This window comes from Camelina sativa, chromosome 3, assembly GCF_000633955.1.
Source record: "Camelina sativa cultivar DH55 chromosome 3, Cs, whole genome shotgun sequence".
Taxonomy (NCBI): domain Eukaryota; kingdom Viridiplantae; phylum Streptophyta; class Magnoliopsida; order Brassicales; family Brassicaceae; genus Camelina; species Camelina sativa.
In genome coordinates, this window is record NC_025687.1 from 24,009,199 (window position 1) to 24,030,269 (window position 21,071).

The window sequence follows — 21,071 nt, forward strand, 5'->3', positions numbered from 1 at the left end:
TACTTGCCGCAACCGGAGCCGTTGATTGGGAGATCCGGTAGTTTAAGACCTGTCATGGAAGGTCCTGATCCGGATGATAACGGTGAAATGCCTCCTGGTGGTGGTACTGGTGGGGATTCGAAAAGACTCGGGTCGGGTCTTACTCATTGGGTCAAAGGTCAGTGGTCACGTGCTCCCTCCGTGCCTTCCAACACTCCGGCTTCTCGGAGGTCTGATCTGAGGGTTCTCCTCGGCGTTATGGGAGCTCCTCTCGCTCCCATTAGCGTCTCTTCCTCAACTCATCTCCTTCACCTCACCATCACAGATTCTCCCATTGTTAGTCTCTCATTCATAAAGTTGAAGTTTTTAATCCCCTGAATTCATAAATCTTTTAGACTCCAGATCTTGTTTGAGAATATGGACATTTTTGTGATGCTTGTTTTATTGAAAATTTCTTAATTCTAGTTGATTGTTTGGATTGGTTGGTGGAGTATTGTCATTATCTGGTGGGGGTTTGATTCATATAATACTCAGATTTTGAGTTGTATATGAATTTGATTTACTATAATAATAATAAAATTCAGTTTTTTTGTTTGTATTATTGTGTGATATATGTTTTTCTGTGGGTGTGTTGTTTGTAGGAAACATCATCTGCGCAGTACATTTTGCAACAGTACACGGCGGCTTGTTGTGGTGGTCAGAAGTTAACAAACTCCATTAAAAACGCTTATGCTATGGGTAAGCTCAAGATGATCACTTCAGAGCTCGAAACCCCTACTGGTACTGTTAGAAACCGGAACTCCACCAAGTCTGAAATTGGAGGGTTCGTTCTATGGCAGATGAATCCTGATATGTGGTATGTTGAGCTCTCTGTTGGTGGTAGTAAGGTTCGTGCTGGCTGCAATGGGAAGCTCGTTTGGCGACATACTCCTTGGCTTGGTTCTCACACTGCTAAAGGACCCGTCAGGCCTCTTCGCCGTGCTCTTCAGGTTTAATCCCCTAACCGAAAACAAAAAAACTTCCATGGTTCTTGAAGTCAATCCAATGGTTGTCTTATTATGTTTAATGATCACCCAGGGACTTGATCCGGGAACTACTGCTACTATGTTTGCTGAGTCGAAGTGTGTTGGAGAGAGGAAGGTGAATGGTGAAGATTGTTTCATTCTGAAGCTATGCACTGACCCTGAAACGCTAAAGGCGAGGAGTGAAGGACCAGCAGAGATCGTAAGACACATCCTCTTTGGTTACTTCAGCCAAAGAACAGGGCTTTTAGCTCAAATCGAGGATTCTCAGTTGACTCGAATCCAATCTAACGATGGTGATGCTGTTTACTGGGAGACTACAATCAGTTCGTCTCTAGACGATTACAAACAAGTCGAAGGGATCATGATTGCTCACTCTGGACGCTCTGTTGTTACTCTCTTCAGATTCGGGGAAGTGGCGATGAGCCACACTAGGACAAAGATGGAGGAAAGATGGACTATTGAAGAAGTTGCTTTCGATGTTCCTGGTCTGTCTCCAGATTGCTTTATCCCACCTGCTGATCTTAGGTCTGGTTCGTTAACTGAAGCATGCGAGTACTCGGGTCAAGAGGAGAAAGGGAAGAGCTCGATCACGTTGGCTGCAACAACAGCACATAGAGCTAAAGTAGCAGCCTTGGAGAAAGNAAAACAAAAAAACTTCCATGGTTCTTGAAGTCAATCCAATGGTTGTCTTATTATGTTTAATGATCACCCAGGGACTTGATCCGGGAACTACTGCTACTATGTTTGCTGAGTCGAAGTGTGTTGGAGAGAGGAAGGTGAATGGTGAAGATTGTTTCATTCTGAAGCTATGCACTGACCCTGAAACGCTAAAGGCGAGGAGTGAAGGACCAGCAGAGATCGTAAGACACATCCTCTTTGGTTACTTCAGCCAAAGAACAGGGCTTTTAGCTCAAATCGAGGATTCTCAGTTGACTCGAATCCAATCTAACGATGGTGATGCTGTTTACTGGGAGACTACAATCAGTTCGTCTCTAGACGATTACAAACAAGTCGAAGGGATCATGATTGCTCACTCTGGACGCTCTGTTGTTACTCTCTTCAGATTCGGGGAAGTGGCGATGAGCCACACTAGGACAAAGATGGAGGAAAGATGGACTATTGAAGAAGTTGCTTTCGATGTTCCTGGTCTGTCTCCAGATTGCTTTATCCCACCTGCTGATCTTAGGTCTGGTTCGTTAACTGAAGCATGCGAGTACTCGGGTCAAGAGGAGAAAGGGAAAAGCTCGATCGCGTTGGCTGCAACAACAGCACATAGAGCTAAAGTAGCAGCCTTGGAGAAAGGAAGGTTCCACGAGAATCCGGTTTGGCATATCGACGTCTGAGTTGTGTAGGGAAGATGCAATCTGTGCATAGTAATGCTTATAACAAGCCGTAATCCTTGAAATCAAAACTAACTAACCACTTTTGTTTAACAGCTTACATATTAGGAGTTTGATTACACAACTGGTTTATTTCAGTTTTCGTTTGTCTGTTTTTTTCTTCTTTGTCACCTTCAATTTTTTTCGAGTAAGGTGATGGGATTGATTTGCAAAAACGGTGGCAACAAGAGAAGGAGAATTGTTGTTGCTTAAGTGATGAATTTGTCTCATTTTTTTTTTGTTTGTTTGATAAATTTTCAATTAATGGAAAAGCTAAGTTTCTCCATCTTCTATCAAATGTCCTGGTTTTAAACCAGACTAAACCGTTCCAAGTTGTTTGAATTTGAATCATATTAGATTTAATGTTGTTAAAGACATGATGATATTGATGTGATACAAAAAAAAAGTTTGAAACATTCTTAATGTATGTATAGTTAATTTTAGTGGCCAGAGAGTGAGGTGAGTTAGGTACCCAATAAAGAAAGTGATAGTTAGGAACACATAAATTGGATTTTATGAAAGGAATTGAAGATGATGATTATGAATTTATGAAGAAATGGGTCCATATTTGTATGCTTTTGTAGCAAAAAAATAGCTTTTTGAACAACTGTCTTCTCTTTTTTGCCTTAACTTTCTTTTAAAGTTCTTTTTTTTGGACATACAACTTTCTTTTTAAAGTTGTTATATATTGATTGCATCTTTTATTATTCGACTTCAATATACTTAACCTACATGGATGTATGAAAATGACATAGTTTTGGAAGACGAAACAAAGCTGTAACCGCATAGCCTGATTGAGACGATCAAAGTTTCTGAAAATGAGAACGTTAAAGTTGTTGAGCGTTACTCAAAAGGATAACCAAATTGTTGGATCAAGATTTGGTATAAAAAAAAGGTCGCTTGGATAACCAACAAGACATTAAAAGAGAGATCTCAGTGAAGAAAACTAAAAAGATTCACACCATACAAAATCAACGCTTGAACTGCCCAATGGCACACAAAAACCGTTACAAACAAAAACACGTGACAGAACAACAACCAAAAACATTCAAATGGGCGACAAAACTCCAAGACCGATTTAAGGTTGGCTAGAGCTAAAAGAAGCAGGACGTGGCTATAGTTGGGTAAAGGTTTTCTATTTACAAGTCTTATTATTCCTGAGCTATGGCTCTACGGCAATAAGGACAATCTCCACAAGCTCTTAGCCAAGGGTTTAAGCAAGAAGAGTGGAAGCTATGGGTACAGGGCAAGGATATAAGTGTGTCGTCTTTAGTGAAACTCTCTAAACATATGCTACAATCTCTCATCTCAGTTTTAACCTCGGCTGAGCTAAAAGTTTGCCGGTGTAAACAGTTAATAGCATCTTGAGTAAGACCTTGTGGTTTCTTGTTACATTCATAGGTCACTTGAAGCCCTTCTACTTGAAAAATTGGATCAACATCTGGAGAATGAAATGCGGACTCCCTTTGCTCATCTCCCAATGTTACTCTGTTGCTTCTACTGAATCAGAGAAAAACAAAGTTGACACCAATACAACTTCAGTACCCCAAATTGTGAAAAGAAGCTCCAAAGAAAGATCTGTAAGTATAGACTAAGTAGCAAGAATCCACAAGAACTGATTTTTACGCTAAAGTCTTGACCAATTCTAACAAGAATCAAGAGCAGATCAAAACCAGAACCGTGATCAGAAAAAAACAATCATCTTTAGAAAAGAAAAATATCTAAAATCAAACTATCAAGTAAAACTCTAGAATTTTACAGTGGGTTAAACACAGACCTGTTACCAGACAAAGAAACACCTCTCAATCTTTCGAAAAGTCTTGCCCTTGCGAGCAGAACAGCTCCAGGAAGCCTCTCGGATCCACTTAGGTTTACAAAGCTGCTACTCTGAGTTTCAGTATCAGTACTACTGTCAGGATTCAAATACTGAGCGGTGCCTTGAACATCACGAATAGTTCTACGTTCCTGAATTAACAAATCAGGCGAGATTTTAATAAATTGGATCAGATTCATAATTCATTCATACGACTATCGAAACTACTCTTTGGAGGAAGGAAACTTAACAGTATGGTGACAGAAGCGTCGGAGACGTGGAGTGGGTCTTCGGAGAAGATCACAGCCGTCGGAATCATGACGTTGGTTATGGTGATGGGTACCGAGACGGCGATGATGATTGTGTGAGTGGTGTCGATAAGAAGAAGTATCGGATTCTAAATCCGGGTCGGATCGACCTGGACGAGATCTTCGTGTAGAGAAGAGCTCTGATGCGCTCGTCATGCACCGATCAATCACCGAATTCGTTCGTTAATATGATCTCTCTGAAACAAGTGCAGAGACGATAGAGATAAGGAGGAGAGAGACAGAGAAGCATTGCAAAGAAAAAGTAAAAGGAAACTGCAGTGAAAAGGTGACGTCATCCCACTCGTTGTTGTCTGAAGGAAGACATTTCTTAAAACGGTGTCGTTGTACCGATAAGTGAGGCAAGAAGCCCAAATAAGTTTAGGCCTATACAGTTGAAGTCCATTAACTGTTTGGTCAGTTAAAGTCAACGTACTAGTTGCAGTTTACAAGTTGGTTTAAGATAAATAAAAAGTTCCCTCCATTAATTAGTGTCTTGTTTTTATTGCCACTTTGTTAATTAACTCATTTTTTGGTTGTTATTGAGTTAATGAGTCTGACAGCCATTTAGTTAATACCTAAATAATCCAACTATCAATCTCCATAAGCAACTTTTAGAAGGCCGAAAGATTATTAACATATTATATACTCCTTTTGAAAATTAATGGATATATATACGGATATCACAGTCGGACTCGATAATAAGTAAGCTAGTGCATGGACAAAGAAATGGCTGATTCCAAGATGAAGCTCCACTGTGGCTGGTTTTTTCTAAATTCGGCAGCTATCTTTGGTATCAGTGAGAAAGGTCTTGACTTCCAACTTGTATTCGTAGACTGGATTGCTGGTGAATCCAAAACCAAAACCTTTCTCTCTACTCTCAATGCTAACTCTTTAACTATTACTTCTACCAGAGCTCTTTTAACTTCATGTGTATGAATGACTATCATTTTCCTTCCAATTTTTGCAGCCATTTGGTGAAGTCCTGGTTCTCGAAGATGGAGATCTCAAACTTTCTGGTATTAAATCTTGTGTCTCCTATTCTATAATTTTATTTTAAATCTGGACTAATGGTATAGAGATTTTTTGAAGGTTTTGCAAAATGTTACATAATCAATACATTTTTAATATGTTCCTTAACGATGCAGATCTTCGTGAAAACCCTAATGGGGAAGACGATAACCCTAGAGGTTGAGTCCTCTGACACCATCGACAATGTGAAAGCGAAGATCCAAGACAAGGAAGGTATCCCACCGGACCAGCAGCGTTTGATTTTCGCCGGGAAGCAGCTCGAAGACGGCCGCACTCTCGCCGACTACAACATCCAGAAGGAATCGACGCTTCATCTCGTGCTCCGTCTCCGTGGTGGTGCTAAGAAGAGGAAGAAGAAGACTTACCCCAAGCCATACGAGAGAGAGAGAGAGAGAGATTTACCAAGTGATACGTTTTAGCCAAGAGGACGAGGAAGAAGAAGTAGAAGAAGAAAGGAGCGATTTTGATAAACAAAAATGGCGGCGGATGCTCTGAGGATATCGAGTTCTAGTTCCGGTTCGTTGGTTTGTAATCTCAATGGGTCACAGAGGCGGCCTGTTCTTCTTCCTCTGTCTCATCGTGCTACGTTTCTGGGTCTTCCTCCTAGAGCTTCATCTTCTTCGATTTCTTCTTCAATTCCTCTGTTTCTGGGCACTTCTCGTATTGGGCTTGGTTCTTATCCAAGCTTTCTCACAGGAAAAAACAATTCTCAGTCTTTGCTGCAGCCGAAGCAGAGACGAAGCGCGCTGTGCCGCTTAAAGATTACAGAAACATTGGTATTATGGCTCACATAGACGCTGGGAAGACCACAACTACAGAGAGGATTCTTTACTACACAGGAAGAAACTACAAAATCGGTGAAGTCCATGAAGGAACAGCTACTATGGATTGGATGGAACAAGAGCAAGAAAGAGGAATCACCATTACTTCAGCTGCAACCACAACGTTTTGGGACAAACACAGGATCAACATTATTGACACACCGGGTCACGTCGATTTCACTCTTGAAGTCGAACGTGCTCTTAGAGTTCTCGATGGAGCTATATGCTTGTTCGATAGTGCTGCTGGTGTCGAGCCTCAGTCCGAGACTGTGTGGAGACAAGCTGATAAATACGGTGTGCCTAGGATTTGCTTTGTCAACAAAATGGACCGTCTTGGAGCTAACTTTTTCAGGACGAGGGATATGATTGTGACTAATTTGGGTGCTAAGCCGTTGGTGCTTCAGATACCTATTGGTGCTGAAGATGTCTTTAAAGGCGTTGTTGATCTTGTGAGGATGAAAGCTATAGTTTGGTCAGGAGAAGAGCTTTGTGGCTTGCTCTAATACCTTTGTTAGTCTTATAGCTAAGTTTGGAAACAATAATTTGCATGCGTTCTGGCCGGACAGCCGGTTGTGACTATTATAAAGTGTAACACTGAAGTAACATATGAAAACTAGCTATATACTTTTTAATTTAAATAACCGGTCATTAGTTATATGATATATTTTCTTTGTCAATTGGTTTGTTTGGAATTTGTGAAAATTGATAGTATTGTTTGTGCTAATGCAAATATAGAATCAAAGGCGATCATGCCATACCTAGCGGAGCAATACAAAGACAGTGGAACAAGTCTATTACCAGATGATCCCAAAAAGAGGGCAATGGTGGGGATGTGTATGGAAGTAGATAATAACCAGGTTCTTCCTATATATCGCATTAGCTCTCATCAAACAACTCATAATTAAACTGTACCAAGGTTTAGCCACAGACGTTACATCCGTTCAAGAAAACAAAGAGAAGTTATCAGAGATTCTGAACATCTACGAGACTCGTTTAGGAGAGTCTCCATACTTGGCGGGCGAAAGCTTCACTTTAGTAGATCTTCATCATCTTCCGCTGATGTTGAACGCGGAAGAAGAAGAGCTAAAAAACTTGATCTATTCGCGTCCCAATGTAGCCGCATGGGTCGAGAAGATGAAGTCGAGACCCGCTTGGCTAAAAACAGTCGTCATGAAAAACCACATCGTTGACTTGATGAAGCATTGTCGTTGTTTACCTAAAAGGTTAGACTCATCGTGTCATGAATTAACAACTATTGTTGCTCAGAAAACTGCATTGGCTATAAGCACCGATAGTCTCAGACTCAGTGAGTCATTTATGCATGTTTTTATTTGTATGAGTCAATTTGTAATGAATTGAAGCAATTTGTGTGTTTTCTTTGGGTTTATCCAAACATATTATGTGTTTGTATATCAAAATAATCCAACATGCGAATATGCGATTTAAGTTCTTAATCTTTTTTTTTTCCTCTAAATCACTTTATTAGTTTGCGTTGACATAATCATTGTTTACAAGAGTAGTTAGAAAAGCCGGACAATTACGAAACAAAGACCATTGAGAATTACATGAGACTGCTGTTTTAGCTAATAAATCAGCACAGGAATTTTGATGCAATTTAAGTTCTTACTCATGGGAATGTGGATGGAGGAGTATGTAATTTTTGTCAAATATAACAAGATTTGAACCTGCTGTATACCGAATGGCTATTTTTGTAATTTAAATATTAAAAATATTTGTTTTATTTAGTTAGTGTTTAAAATTGTATAATTTTATTTTAATTATTAATTTTATGATTTAACCCCGTGACAATTTATTTTTTACATAATTGTAATTTAATCAACTTAATTAATTTTATTTTGATTATAATTTAAGTAAAAAGCGGGACAAATTCTAGTAAATAAATAAACGAAACCCTGTTTTTTGGGTTGTGTAACGTTCCACCTTATCTTTTTTTTTTTTTTTTTTTTTCNGTCAACAACGTTCCACCTTATCGTTAACTAACAACGTCAATTGTTAAACCAGGTGGACCACCTTTCTAAACATTTATTACTTTTAATATATCTTCGTATTCATATGCATAATTGCATATTTATCTTGCGCTTGAAAGAAACAAATTGGGTTGAAACTAATGTTGAGTAAATTAGTAAAACCTTTAGCCATTTCTAGTAACAGCTCTTGCTCCCACAGTGACACAGATAGATTATAGCTAGCATTGTAGTATCATTTGATACATATGCATGTGCATGCGAACATCTACGTGAATCCAATTGTTCATTGAATGATTAAATATTAAACTGATTGTTTATTAAGGGCAAGATTATAGGTGAGTTCTTATAAGGAGGATCTTAAACACTGTTTGATTTTTTTATGAATTAATTGTGTATTGTTTTGAATATAAAAACCCATGATCTCTTAGTTAAAATTTTCTCCTCCAATAGTAGGTCCTAATTTTGGGTCTCTTATTTTTGAAAATATTGTTTTTTGAAATTTAAAAATTTTAAATAGAATTTGTTTTTTGTCATCTGATGTTATTGATAATATTTGAAAGGATACATTGTAACCTAAATCTTAAGCTGGCGGAAAACAGGAATGTCCTTGGAGTCTAAGGCCCAAAAGAGGGAGGCTAAGCCGGCGGACAACGGATAAGTCCCCGGAGACAACTAAAACTTACAACAAGAGAAATTTAAAGCAGAGAACGAAAGAGAACGAACCCAACAACTAAAGTCAGAAGCATACTAACAATAAAAATGAAGACAAATACTAAGTCTAAACAAACAAACCGATCTTTTCTTCTGAAGTTTCTGCGAATGAGCTATACCAATGCTGGCCACGGCCAACACATTGATCACAGCTGCTTCCTCCTTTCACATGAGAGATGATCTCTCCAAAACAAGAACCAAACTTCATAACCTGACAAGCAAAGGTTCAATTCAAAACCTCAATAATCACTGTCAGATGCGGCTGACGGTTGAAGCGTCAAGTAGAGCCTAGATAGAAGCCATATAACAGCAATCCGACATCCTCCAGATTCAGAAACGCAGAGACAAGGAGCGAAACAGAACTACTTCGATGAGCCTTGAAAACGAAACAAGAACAAAACTCATCTACAAAAGCTACCATCACCAGCAACTTCCACCTAAGAGCAGAAAGATCTGAAGCATAGAACCAAGCAAAAACTTTGAACAACACAAACCTCAACTTCGTAAGGAGACGAACTAGATGGGAAACTAAAAGCTAAAACCAGTCTAAACGGATGAGCGAGACCAAAGGCGAAGTGAAGTCTGCAAACAGAACACTCACAAGCCACACACAGCATCAAAACAACTTGAAGCACAGGAGCGGTAAAATCAAATATGGGTTGTGAGCATGAGAAAAAACAAAGGCTTATCTCCGTCGATCTCAGATACAGTACCATCCTCTTCGCAAGAGCAACAAACCTAGCAAATCTGAACCGCTCAACCGTTTCCGCAAGACACCCAACTTACAAACTGGTTAAACTATAACGAATCCCCAATCGAAATCCAACAACTTCCCATAACTTACTATAAAACTAAAACAAAGCAAGAAATGAAGAAAAACAGGGAGACCGAAGCCGGTGCTGGAGGAGCCACCGCACTCCGGTCTCAGATCTGAAATTTTTGAAGCGCCGCTGTATTATGTTAAACGAGAGAGAGAAAATGAAAAAAAAAAATTCCTTTTTGTTAGGCTATATTTGATGTTACTTTAATTTGTTTGTTTAAATTTTAAATAGAATAGAAGTGGTATAAATGTGTAAACATTTAAGATTTTATAAAAATAGAAAATATTGCATTTAATTAATTTTCAAACATAATAGAAACATTAATATATACTACAATAGAAGTGCAATTCATAAATGGAGAAAAATATTAATTTTAATACTGATTCTCAACCAAATTTAGAGAAAGAGTTGTTCTTTTGATTGGTTTCGTGTGAATATTTTGTGTGCTGGGTTTAAACATTATATAGAAAATTTTGTGGTATAGGAAAACTTTAAATTTGTGGTACACAAACATTGGATAAAATGTGTGGTAGAAGTACAAAAATACAAAAGTACTTGTAAAAATATGTGGTCAAAGTACAACATTATACAAAAGTGAATATGTATTTCTACAATTATGTGGTAGAAATACAATGCTACAATAGTGAGATGAACATCTTTGCTTCTACCTTCTTCTTTATGTGTCACCGGTCATTTTTGCTTTCTGCTTCTTGTTCTTTTGGTGTCATGGGTCATATTTCCTTGCTCTCTGCTTCTACCTGCATGACAAGTATAAAACACTAGCCGATTATAAACTGAAACCATCTAATAAAACAGCCCCTTACACAAACAAACTGAAACAATCTGAAACTGAAACAAAGTTAACACTACAAGAAAACCTGCCGTTTGCGACCCCCAAAAGAGTCCTAAAAGAGTTGCAAAACAGCTATTTGCGACTATTGCGAGACTATCAAAATTAGTCGCTAAAAAACGGTCGCTAAATATATCGGTCGCAACAAGGTCGCAAATTTGCGACCCCTTTGTGACCCATTATATGGTCACATATAAGCGACGATATTGAGACAACATAACGTGGTCGTAAATGTGTGACGGTTTTGTGACCATATACACTACCAAAAATTTACATTTTGTAACCATCAAAATCGTTTCAAAAAGGTCACACATTTAAGACTAATCTAAGACCGTTTTGATAGTCGCTTATTTTTTGTCACAAATTATAGTAGTCGTACAACAGTTGCTAATTTGTGACCAAACTGTGACTTTATTTAACTAGTTATGGATATCCGGATATTTTAGTTTTTAGGTTTGATTTATTTGGTTTATTTGAATAAAAGTTTGGTTTGGTTACTGGATTTAAAATCAATTCCAAAATAGAACTGAAAATTTGTATTTCAATTAATTTGAAAGGAATAACACAAAAAAAAAAACAATGGGCTTAAATGGCAAAAGACCCAAATAGTTAACTTCTCTAAAGCCCACATACATATTTACATACCCAATACAAAAAAAAAACTAGGTTTTTCTTCTTTTTGGCTTCGTACGATGAGTAAAGAAGAACGATGGCATGACGAGAAGCGACGACGGCCAGTGACAGAAAACAACGGCAAGATTAGGGAGAAGAAGGAGATAGAGCTTGAGATCGACCTGCTTTGAGTTTCATTCGAACAGCTAAGCCAGATCTATGTCCCCAACAAGCATTTGTTGCTGAGATCTGAATATTAAAAAAAACAAAATCAAGAAAAAAAATCGATTACATGAAAAGGGGAAAGTGAGAACCGACTTGTAGAAAGCTTACAATAATGGAAATATGATGAAGTGAAGTCATTAAAGACACAAATGGAGAATCGATTGAGGTTTGCTGAGAGGAAGAGAGAAGACTGAGGAGAAGAAGAGAAGTAATAATAGAGTGGTGAGTGATTTTGGTAATTTGTTGTATCGAATAAAGGAGAAGAAGAGAAGTAGAAGGAGAAGTTTTGGTCCGTTAGATCTAATTCTAATCAACGGAGGATGATAAATGATAGAGCAATCCTTGTCACTAGGAATTAGCCAATGAGAAGCCTTCATCCAATAAAACATAAATAATTTTTTTAAACACTATATATTAAATAAATTGATGATTTAGAGTTTAAAATGTATGTTTTATAATTAAAAAATTTGTAGCAAAATATCATAAATCAATTCGGTTGCAATTCCGCCACAAAATTGCTACTCTTTTGGGTCTTACTTGTAATATTTTCAACCAATACTTTTGATTTATAAGATTTTTACTTTTTAGTTTTTACAATGTTTTTATATAGTTACAAGCACTTATAAGCTAATTTTGAACTATATCTCTCATTTTGAATGGTAAAACAATCACTTAACTGGTAAGTTACTAAGTTTGTACATAAATTTGGAAACTTACTTTTAAAACATATGTAACATATAATCCATGACTTGGTTTTTTATAAAACTTTTTTTTTCTAAAACATTGAAAATAAAAATATTAATAAAACATATATATATATATGTATTAGTACAAATCAATGCAAAAATGTGTAACTTAACATATTTAACATTCTATATTGCCAAATTACAAATTTTAAATCCCGAAGAGTTGCTAAGCAGAGGTAAAGTGGTCGCAAGTAAGAAATAGTAACAAAGTAGTCACAAAGTTCATAGTAAAATGGTCGCAAAATTGTTGCAACATAGTCGTAAATAAATTCGGTTGCAATTACGTCACAAAATTGCTACTCTTTTGTGACGTACTTGTAATATTCACAACCATATTTTTATTTATAAGATTTACTATCAATTTACAATATTTTTATATAGTTTATAATCCATTTTGAACTATATCTCTTAGTTTAGGATGGTAAAACAATCATTTGGTAAGTTTATACATAAATTAGGAAACTTAGTTTTAAAACATATGTAACATATAATACATGACTTGGTTTTTTACAAAAATTTGTTTCTAAAACATTGAAAATTAAAATGGAATGCTTTCACAAAGTTTATATGACTGATAATGATTAACTTAAAGTAGAAATGTGTATAAAAACATGTTAACATTTCCCTAATGTGAAATTTCAAATTAAAAAAATCGAGAGTTGCTAAAGCGTCGCAAAACAGTATCTAATTGAGGTGTTAGACGCAAAACAGTGACAAAAGTAGTAGCAAACTAGTCACAAAGGTAGTAGCAACTTTGTCGCAAATAATAGGAGTTGTAAATTCGTGACAATATAGTCGCAAATTGTTACTCTATTGTGACTCTCAGATTTCAGTCACAATACACATTTTTGAAATCTATAGTTCTTGACCAATTCTATTGATATAAATTAACAATAAGCACTCATGATTGTATTATAGAGTATACCAAATAGTTTATGGGTTTAAAATATTGTTTTGATGCCTTTGTTTTGAAAATTTCATAAAATAACAAAACTTATTATGAAATAACATATAACTCTTTAGATTGATTTAGATATTATGAATATTTTGTGGCTAAATATTGAAATGAAAAGATTTGACAAAGTTTATATGACTGATATTGATCAACTTAAAGTAGAAATGTGTATAGAAACATGTTAACATTTCTCTAATGTGAAATTTGAAATTCAAAAAATCGAGAGTTGCTAAATAGTCGCAAAACAGTATCTAATTCAGGTGTTAGATGCAAAACAGTGAGAAAAGTAGTAGCAAACTAGTCGCAAAGGTAGTAGCAACTTCGTTGCAAATAATATGAGTTGTAAATTCGTAACAAGGTAGTCTTAAATTTTTACTCTATTGTGACTCTCAGATTTCAGTCACAATACAAAATATTTGAAATCTATAGTTTTTGACCAATTCTACTGATATAAATTCACAATAAGCACTCATGGTTGTATTATAGAGTATATCAACAATTTATGAGCTTAAAATATTGTTTTGATACCTTTGTTTTGAAAATTTCATAAAATAACAAAACTTCTTATGAAATAACATATAACTCTTTAAAATGATTTAGATATTATAAAAAATTTCTGGTTAAATATTGAAATGGAAAGCTTTGACAAAGTTTATATGACTGATATTGATCAACTTAAAGTAGAAATATGTATAGAAACATGTTAACATTTCTCTAATTTGAAACTTCAAATTAAAAAAATTGAAAGTTGCTAAAAAGTCGCAAAATAGTATCTAATTCAGGTGTTAGACGCAAAACAGTTGCAAAAGTAGTAGCACTCTAGTCGCAAATTTTGTAGCAAATTCGTCGCAGATAATAGGAGTTGCAAATTCGTAACACGTCGTCGATAAAAAAACTTGTGACCGAAATTTGCGTTGTAAAAAGGTCGCTAATATGTGACTCTTTATTTTTAATAAGGAGATGTCACTAAACCGTCTCTAATTGCGATGAGTTGCCGACGATATATGCTTCGTCGTAAATTTGCGACTGTTTTGCTTCCGCCCGAATATTGGTTGGGAAATAGTCTCAAAATAGTCGCAAAATAGTCGCTATTATTTGCGACCCAAAAAAAAGTCACAAACGGTAGTCACTAAATGCATGTTTTCTTGTAGTGTAACACCACTAGCCGATTTCACAAACAAACTGAAACAAGAACAAAGTTAACTTTAGTCCATTACAAAATCATAGTTAACACCAGTCGGTTACACAAACTTAAACAGATTAATAAGAACCAGATTACAAAAAACACAATAAACCATCAAAATATGTCATCCGACTACATAAAACAAGAACAACACAAACATCAAATTTAAAACGCTACATTCTTTAAGATTCAAACTGATGACATCATGCCATCAATTAGCTTATCCTTAAGGACTTTTTCAGATTAACATCACATAAACATAATAGAATAGGGAAATTAATGTGACTAAATCTCAAGAATCATCACATAAACATAATAGAATAGGGACATTAATAGTCTCATTACAAGTCCTTACTACCCCTTATCCAAGTCCAGGCTACAAAAGTTCTCAGAATTGACCGGTCTGTCAATAAGCTTATAATCCTTAATACCAATCTATCATCAACACACTAATAAAAGTCAATAAGATAAAGTCTCCACAAAACACACATATGGTTTCATAAAATCAAGAAAGCTATTACCAGTAGGTATTGAATTAGAGTGAGAGAGAGATTGTGAAATCAAAAAACCTTGGAATTGGAAGCTGTAAGAGACGAAGAAGCTGGAGCCTCCTTGCCATTACCAGTAGGTATCGATTTCCTCTTCCTGGAGTTAGATTTGGTGGTGTGAAATCGATCAGAAACTGAATCTGGATCCAACAAAGAACTCTTGTTACTCTCTTGCGTCGTTGGTTGTGACCCAAGAACCCCAAACTCTCGATCGGATTCCTCCGGAGATTGGCAAATTCTCAGAGATCTGAGAATTCAGAGAGAAAGATTGAAGATTGAAGATTGAAGAGTCATCTCCTCCGATCGCAATCTCCTCTTCCTCCACACCCTTCAATTCCAAATACAAATCTTTGTCTTTTCGGGACTTCAATCGCGAGAGAAAGAGAGAGAGAACGAAACGAATGAAATTCGATCCAAATAATATTTTTTTCTCTTCTCTATTTTTTTGTTCGGCCAATAGAATGCTGACACGTTTAGTCTCTTAGATCAACATTCAGTATACTATATAAGGGGCGCCCTTACATTTTTTCTTTACTTCTGATTTATTTTTTTTGATTCAAAACCCTTAAACCTCCTATAAGAGCTTACCGATAGGGAAGGTCTAAAAGGATCCATTGTTTAACGAGAAGTCCAAATTGCATATGTACTTTCAAATTAAATGAAATATTTAAGACAACAATCTCTCTCTCTCTCTCTCTCTTTCTCTCTCTCTATCTATCTCTCTCCGTAGCATACAAAGAACACATGAAACACTTTGAGTTGTAGTCTTCTCTAACAAAAACCCTGAAACCCTACACTCATTATGAACAGATTTGAGCCACAAAGCCAAGACTCTTTGCGAAGAAGGTTTCATCAAAGCAACACCAACACACAACAACCTCGTGACACCACGACACCTTTCATGCCCAAATCTATTTTGAAAAACCATAATAATAGCAAATCCACCATCGGAGGGGCTGGCAGATCATTCCAAGGTTTGGTCTTAACGTGGAGGACGATCTAGTTTCATTCGTGGTTCCTCCGGTTACCGTTGTCGAAATAAATATAGGCGATTTCCTAGTCCCGGATGTCTTAATCGACACGGGAAGTTCAGTAAATGTTATCTTTCGGAGAACGCTCCCCCAGATAAAAGTCGACTTGCACCTTGCTATGCCAGAGGTGCAAACTTTGACTGGTTTCGATGGACGCTCCCTCACTTCCCTAGGCACGGTCATGCTCCCGGTATACAATGGCGGAACAGTTCATCTCTTCGATTTCGCAGTCGTCGATAGGCCAACCGCATATAATGTAATCCTCGGAACGCATTGGCTCCATAAAATGAAGGTCGTGGTCTCAACGTACCATCAATGCGTAAAACTCCCAACGGCGTTCGACACTTACACCCTTTATGCCAACCCCGACGACAACTCAATGGCCACCACGACGTCACGTCGACATGATCATGGCCATACTCGATATGCCCTCGCCAAAGAACAAGCGTGACGTTCAACGTCTGACCGGCAGAATAGCAGCCCTTAACAGATTCATCTTGCGGTCAACCGACAAAAGCTTGCCGTTTTATCAGTTGCTACGATCCACAAACAAGGAATACGAGTGGACAACCGAATGCGAGAACTTATTTGACTACCCCACCCATACTCTCGAAGCCCGAAGAAGGAGAGAAGCTCTACCTGTACATCGGTGTTTCCGGATCGGTAGTAAGCGGGGTACTAGTCAAAGATGACCGAGGCAAACAAAGGCCTATTTTCTACGTCAGTAAGACTCTGGATGGGGCCGAGTTACGCTACCCAAACTTGGAAAAAATAGCCTACGTCGTGGTCATCTCGGCTCGTAAACTTAGGCCCTATTTCCAATCACATATGATTGCAGTCCTGATAAACCAACCCCTAAGGCAAATTCTCCACAGTCCCGGACAATCCGGTCGTATGGCAAAATGGGCGATTGAATTAAGCGAGTATGACATTGAGTAACTCGGTCGGACGTGCATGAAGTCTCAAGTGTTGGCAGACTTTATTGTCGAACTGCCACAGCATTTCACAACTTCTACCCCTACCGAAGAGAACTGGTATCTATACGTCGATGGAGCATCGTCACAGCATGGGTCAGGGATCAGAATCCGCCTGACATCACCTACCGGAGAGGTCCTTGAGCAGTCGTTCCGACTAAACTTCACTGCAACAAAGAATGAGTCGAAATACGAAGCGTTACTTGCCGGGATGCGACTTGCAGCCGGGATCGGCGTGAAGCGACTTCACGCTTACTACGACTCCCAGCTCGTCGCCAACCAATACAATGGTGAGTACGGCACCAAATGCGTTCGCATGGACGCCTATTTGAAAATAGTTAAGGAGCTCGCACAAGAATTTGATCACTTCGTAATCAACAAAATACCTCGAAGTGCTAACGCTCCAGCAGACGCCCTGGCATTCCTAGCATCAACCTCGGACCTGGACCTACGTCAAAATCCCGGTCGAGAGCATTTCCACAAGTAGCATCGACGTCGTGGCCCTCGTCAATGTAATATCCGCCGACCCAGCAGAGCCTGCCGACCTTGATGAAGAAATGCGACCCAACGATGCCGAGCCGACCGACTAGCGACAGGAGATACTGCAATACATCAATGAAGGAACAACCCCAGCAGACAAGTGGCAGGCCTGACGTCTAAAGAAGATTGTGGCACAGTACACCATAATCGAAGGGTGCCTCTATCGATGGAGGCGGCCGGCATTTTACTTCATTGCGTCTCGGCAGAAGAGGCCTACCGGGTAATGCAAGAAACACATGAAGGGGCCGGTGGAAACCTCTCAGGCGGACATGCTCTAGCACTCAAAATTAAAAAGCATGGAATATACTGGCCAACTATGATCAGTGATTGAGAGCAATTTGCCGATAAATGCAAAAAATGTCAGCGGCACGCATCCGATATACACGCCCTAGCGGAATTACTCTCCACCACGATGGCGTCGTACCCGTTCATGTGATGGGCGATGGATATTGTCGGACCACTGCCTGCCTCGCGAGGCAAAAAATTCCTCCTCATATTGATGGACTATTTCACCAAATGGGTCGAGACAAAGTCTTATAAGAAAGTCCAAGCAGGCGAGGTCCAGAATTTCGTCTGGAAAAATATAATATGCCGACACGGGTTACCATTTAAAATCGTTACTGATAACGGATCGTAGTTCATATCCAAAAAAATCGATGACTTTTGTGCAACCTGGCGCATCCGTCTCAGTAAGTCAACCCCATGGTACCCCCAAGGCAACGGCCAGGCAGAAGCAACTAATAAGACAATTATAAATGGCCTAAAGAAATGACTCGAAGAGAAGAAAGGACTCTAGGCCGACGAACTAGATGGTGTGATGTGGTCCCACCGAACTACCCCGTAAAGAGCATTAGGACGAACCCCATTTTCGCTGGCATACGGTTTGGAAGCAATGGCACTGGCCGAAGTCAGCATTGGCAGTTTACGCCAAACCATGCTCGTCCAAAACCCAGAGTTAAACGACGAAATGCTTTACGACAGCTTAGACGAGATTGAAGAGTTATGAGACCGCGCCTTACTTCGAATCCATAATTACCAACAGGCGGCAGCTCGTCAGTACAATCAAGAGGTCAACCCACGATCTTTCAAAGAGGGAGATCTCGTCTTGCGCAAAGTATTTGAGAATACCACCGAACTCAACGCAAGGAAGCTCGACGCAAAGTGGGAAGGTCCGTACCAAGTTTCTAAAGTCGTCCGCCCAGGAGTCTATGTCCGGGGAGGCAATCCCGCGATCCTGGAATGCTGGCAACCTCAAACGTTATTTCTATTAAGCAACCTTCTTTTATTCCTGTTTAAGAACACTTACAATCTATGTAATCCGAACTACGATCGGCTTGATCCTTTAAAAAAAAAAAATAGGTACGTAGGCAGCCTGAAAAGGCGCAGCCAATACTGATAAAATTTCTTTTCAAGTCACTTTGATATCCCTTTTTTATTCAAGTTTACTGCCTTACAAAGCTTGACAAAAGTCATAGCGCGACAAAATTCCTAAAAAAAAAAAATAAACATGTAAGTAATAAAGTCGGCAATCTGGCCAGTTGTCCAACCAATCTTTTACACACAATAGCTACACTCCAGGCGAAGTGTAGGTAAAAGCCGGGCTCCAAGCAATGCCTGCAAATAGTCCGAAGTCGACGAGCAAAGTAAGCCGCCACCCGTGCGCAATCTCTTCGATCCAAGGCAGGGTATAAGCCGGGCTCCAATACGCGAATTCAACGCTTCCCGCTCTCAGAATCTAATAGCAACTCCTTGCCAAAGCAGACTACGAGCAAAAGAAAACATATGGTTCCGAACAGAGTCATTCGGCTCGACATAATAAGTTGAGAGACGTCTCACTGTCGAGAATAACCAGACATAAAAATAACCAAAACATAGCATATCATATTCGAAAATAAAATTCGCCGAGGAGGTGCAATGTTCAAAAAAAAAAAATACACATTATGCCCAATAACAAGCCAAGGGCCCCGAAAAGAGTCAGCAACCCTACACACGGGTGCAAACACTAGTTCAAGTCATATAAAAGTCGAAACAAATAATATGCAAGGCGTCTTTAGCGACCTCCATGACCCCCACGGTTAAGAGCACGAACTCGGTCACAATGTAAAAAAGGCATCATACGGAATCTCCCGAACCCGAACCGCTCCCAATCTTCCTGCCAAGCCTCCAGCTTCCTCATTCCCATCTCGAGATCCATCATCTGCTCGACCAGGAGCTCATGCTGACGAAAATATGGCACGATGCTGAATCTCAATCTACCATCCGTGTGAGAGAAAGACCGCCACGGGTCCCATCCGTGTGAGAGAAAGACCGCCACGGGTCACCGGAACCCACTCCCCGGAATTATCGGAGTCACTCATGATCAAACAAGAAAGGAAGCAAGAGAATGTAGAGCAAGACAGAGTTATTAGCTGAAAAGAAGAGGCTGTGTAGTTTACTTCCCCCCCCCCCCCCCACCTCCCTTTATATAGCAAGGACGAAAGGAAAGCGAAGATACGTCGCATTAACCAAGCGCCTGTCCACTTACCAGCATTCAATGCGCCTCCCTCTTCCACAGATCAGGATCCCACAATAAAAATCGCGCCACACGCAACATCCACGCGCGGTAATGATGAGAAACGCTTCAAATCAAATCAAACATTTAATACGACAAAATAGAAGAGTCCAAAGTTTGAGAGTCCCTACCTCCACAACGCACACAGCTCGTCAAAAAAAAAAGGGGGGGGCTATAGCAAATTCCAACTTTGCTTAGACTCGCCCCCAGCTCGTCAAAAAAAAAGTAGGGCTACAGCAAATTTCACTTTGCTTAGACTCGCCCCCAGCTTGTCAAAAAAAAAGGGGGGGGCTACAGCAAATTCCAACTTTGCTTAGACTCGCCCCCAGCTCGTCAAAAAAAAAAAGGGGGGGCTACAGCAAATTCCAATTTTGCTTAGACTCGCCCCCAGCTCGTTAAAAAAAAAGGAGGGGAGCTACAGCAAATTCCAACTTTGCTTAGACTCGCCCCCAACTCGTCAAAAAAAGGGGGGGGGCTACAGCAAATTCAAACTTTGCTTAGACTCGCCAAAGCTCATCAAAAAAAAAAANAAAAAAAAAGGGGGGGGGGGGGCTACAGCAAATTCTAACTTTGCTTAGACTCGCACCCAGCTCGTCAAAAAAAAAGGGGGGCTATAGCAAATTCCAACTTTGCTTAGACTCGCCCCCAACTCGTCAAAAAAAATGGAGGCTATAGAAAATTCCGACTTTGCTCAGACTCGCCCCCAGCTCGTCAAAAAAAAAAAGGGGAGGGGGCTATAGCAAATTCCAACTTTGCTTAGGCTTGCCTCCAGCTCGTCAAAAAAAAGGGGGGCTATAGCAAATTCCGACTTTGCTCAGACTCGCCCCCAGCTCGTCAAAATAAAAAGGGGGGGTTATAGCAAATTCCAACTTTGCTTAGACTCGCCCCCAGCTCGTAAAAAAAAAAGGGAGGCTATAGCAAATTCCTACTTTGCTCAGACTCGCCTCCAGCTCGTCAAAAAAAAAAGTGGAGGGGGGGGGGG

The 21,071-nt window shown here is 39.1% G+C and overlaps 4 protein-coding genes across 6 annotated transcripts in view; 3 read left to right on the plus strand and 1 right to left on the minus strand.

Moving 5' to 3' along the window:
* LOC104777910 overlaps positions 1–2,669 on the plus strand; it is a 3,749-nt gene extending 1,080 nt beyond the window's left edge. Inside the window, exons 2-4 of one of the 2 annotated variants that reach the window (XM_010502234.2) lie at positions 62–315; positions 621–968; positions 1,718–2,669. In XM_010502234.2, the coding sequence (XP_010500536.1) occupies positions 62–315; positions 621–968; positions 1,718–2,347 (1,232 nt within the window). In that variant the 3' untranslated portion in view covers positions 2,348–2,669. The remainder of the gene's footprint in view (positions 1–61; positions 316–620; positions 969–1,717) is intronic. The other variant, XM_010502233.2, reaches the window with a different exon arrangement.
* On the minus strand, positions 3,270–4,792 carry LOC104777911 (probable E3 ubiquitin-protein ligase RHY1A). Of its 2 annotated transcripts, none has more exons than XM_010502236.2 (3): positions 4,448–4,792; positions 4,161–4,348; positions 3,270–3,880 (listed from the first exon to the last, which is right to left on the minus strand). In XM_010502236.2, exons 1-3 carry the CDS (start codon positions 4,658–4,660, stop codon positions 3,535–3,537), a joined length of 747 nt encoding a protein of 248 aa, XP_010500538.1. In that variant the 5' UTR covers positions 4,661–4,792; the 3' UTR covers positions 3,270–3,534. The 2 variants fall into 2 exon arrangements, with proteins under 2 accessions (XP_010500538.1, XP_010500537.1); XM_010502235.2 differs by having other exon boundaries at positions 3,270–3,883.
* On the plus strand, positions 5,231–7,878 carry LOC104779256 (glutathione S-transferase F14-like). Its single transcript, XM_010503618.1, is given in 5 exon segments — positions 5,231–5,386; positions 5,472–5,520; positions 7,090–7,220; positions 7,222–7,660; positions 7,841–7,878. Coding segments are annotated over 5 exon segments (813 nt in total).
* On the plus strand, positions 5,955–6,895 carry LOC104777912 (elongation factor G, chloroplastic-like). Its single transcript, XM_010502237.2, is given in 2 exon segments — positions 5,955–6,210; positions 6,213–6,895. Coding segments are annotated over 2 exon segments (846 nt in total). The 5' UTR covers positions 5,955–6,009; the 3' UTR covers positions 6,858–6,895.

What these genes read in the sequence shown, in the direction of transcription:
- LOC104777911 (XM_010502235.2), bottom strand. Translation starts at nt 4,660, where the DNA reads ATGACGAGCGCATCAGAGCTCTTCTCTACACGAAGATCTCGTCCAGGT. An exon ending in GACGCTTCTGTCACCATACT is followed by an intron (nt 4,349 to 4,447) that starts GTTAAGTTTCCT and finishes TTGTTAATTCAG; the next exon opens with GAACGTAGAACTATTCGTGA. An exon ending in GTTTCTTTGTCTGGTAACAG is followed by an intron (nt 3,884 to 4,160) that starts GTCTGTGTTTAA and finishes TCTCTGATTCAG; the next exon opens with TAGAAGCAACAGAGTAACAT.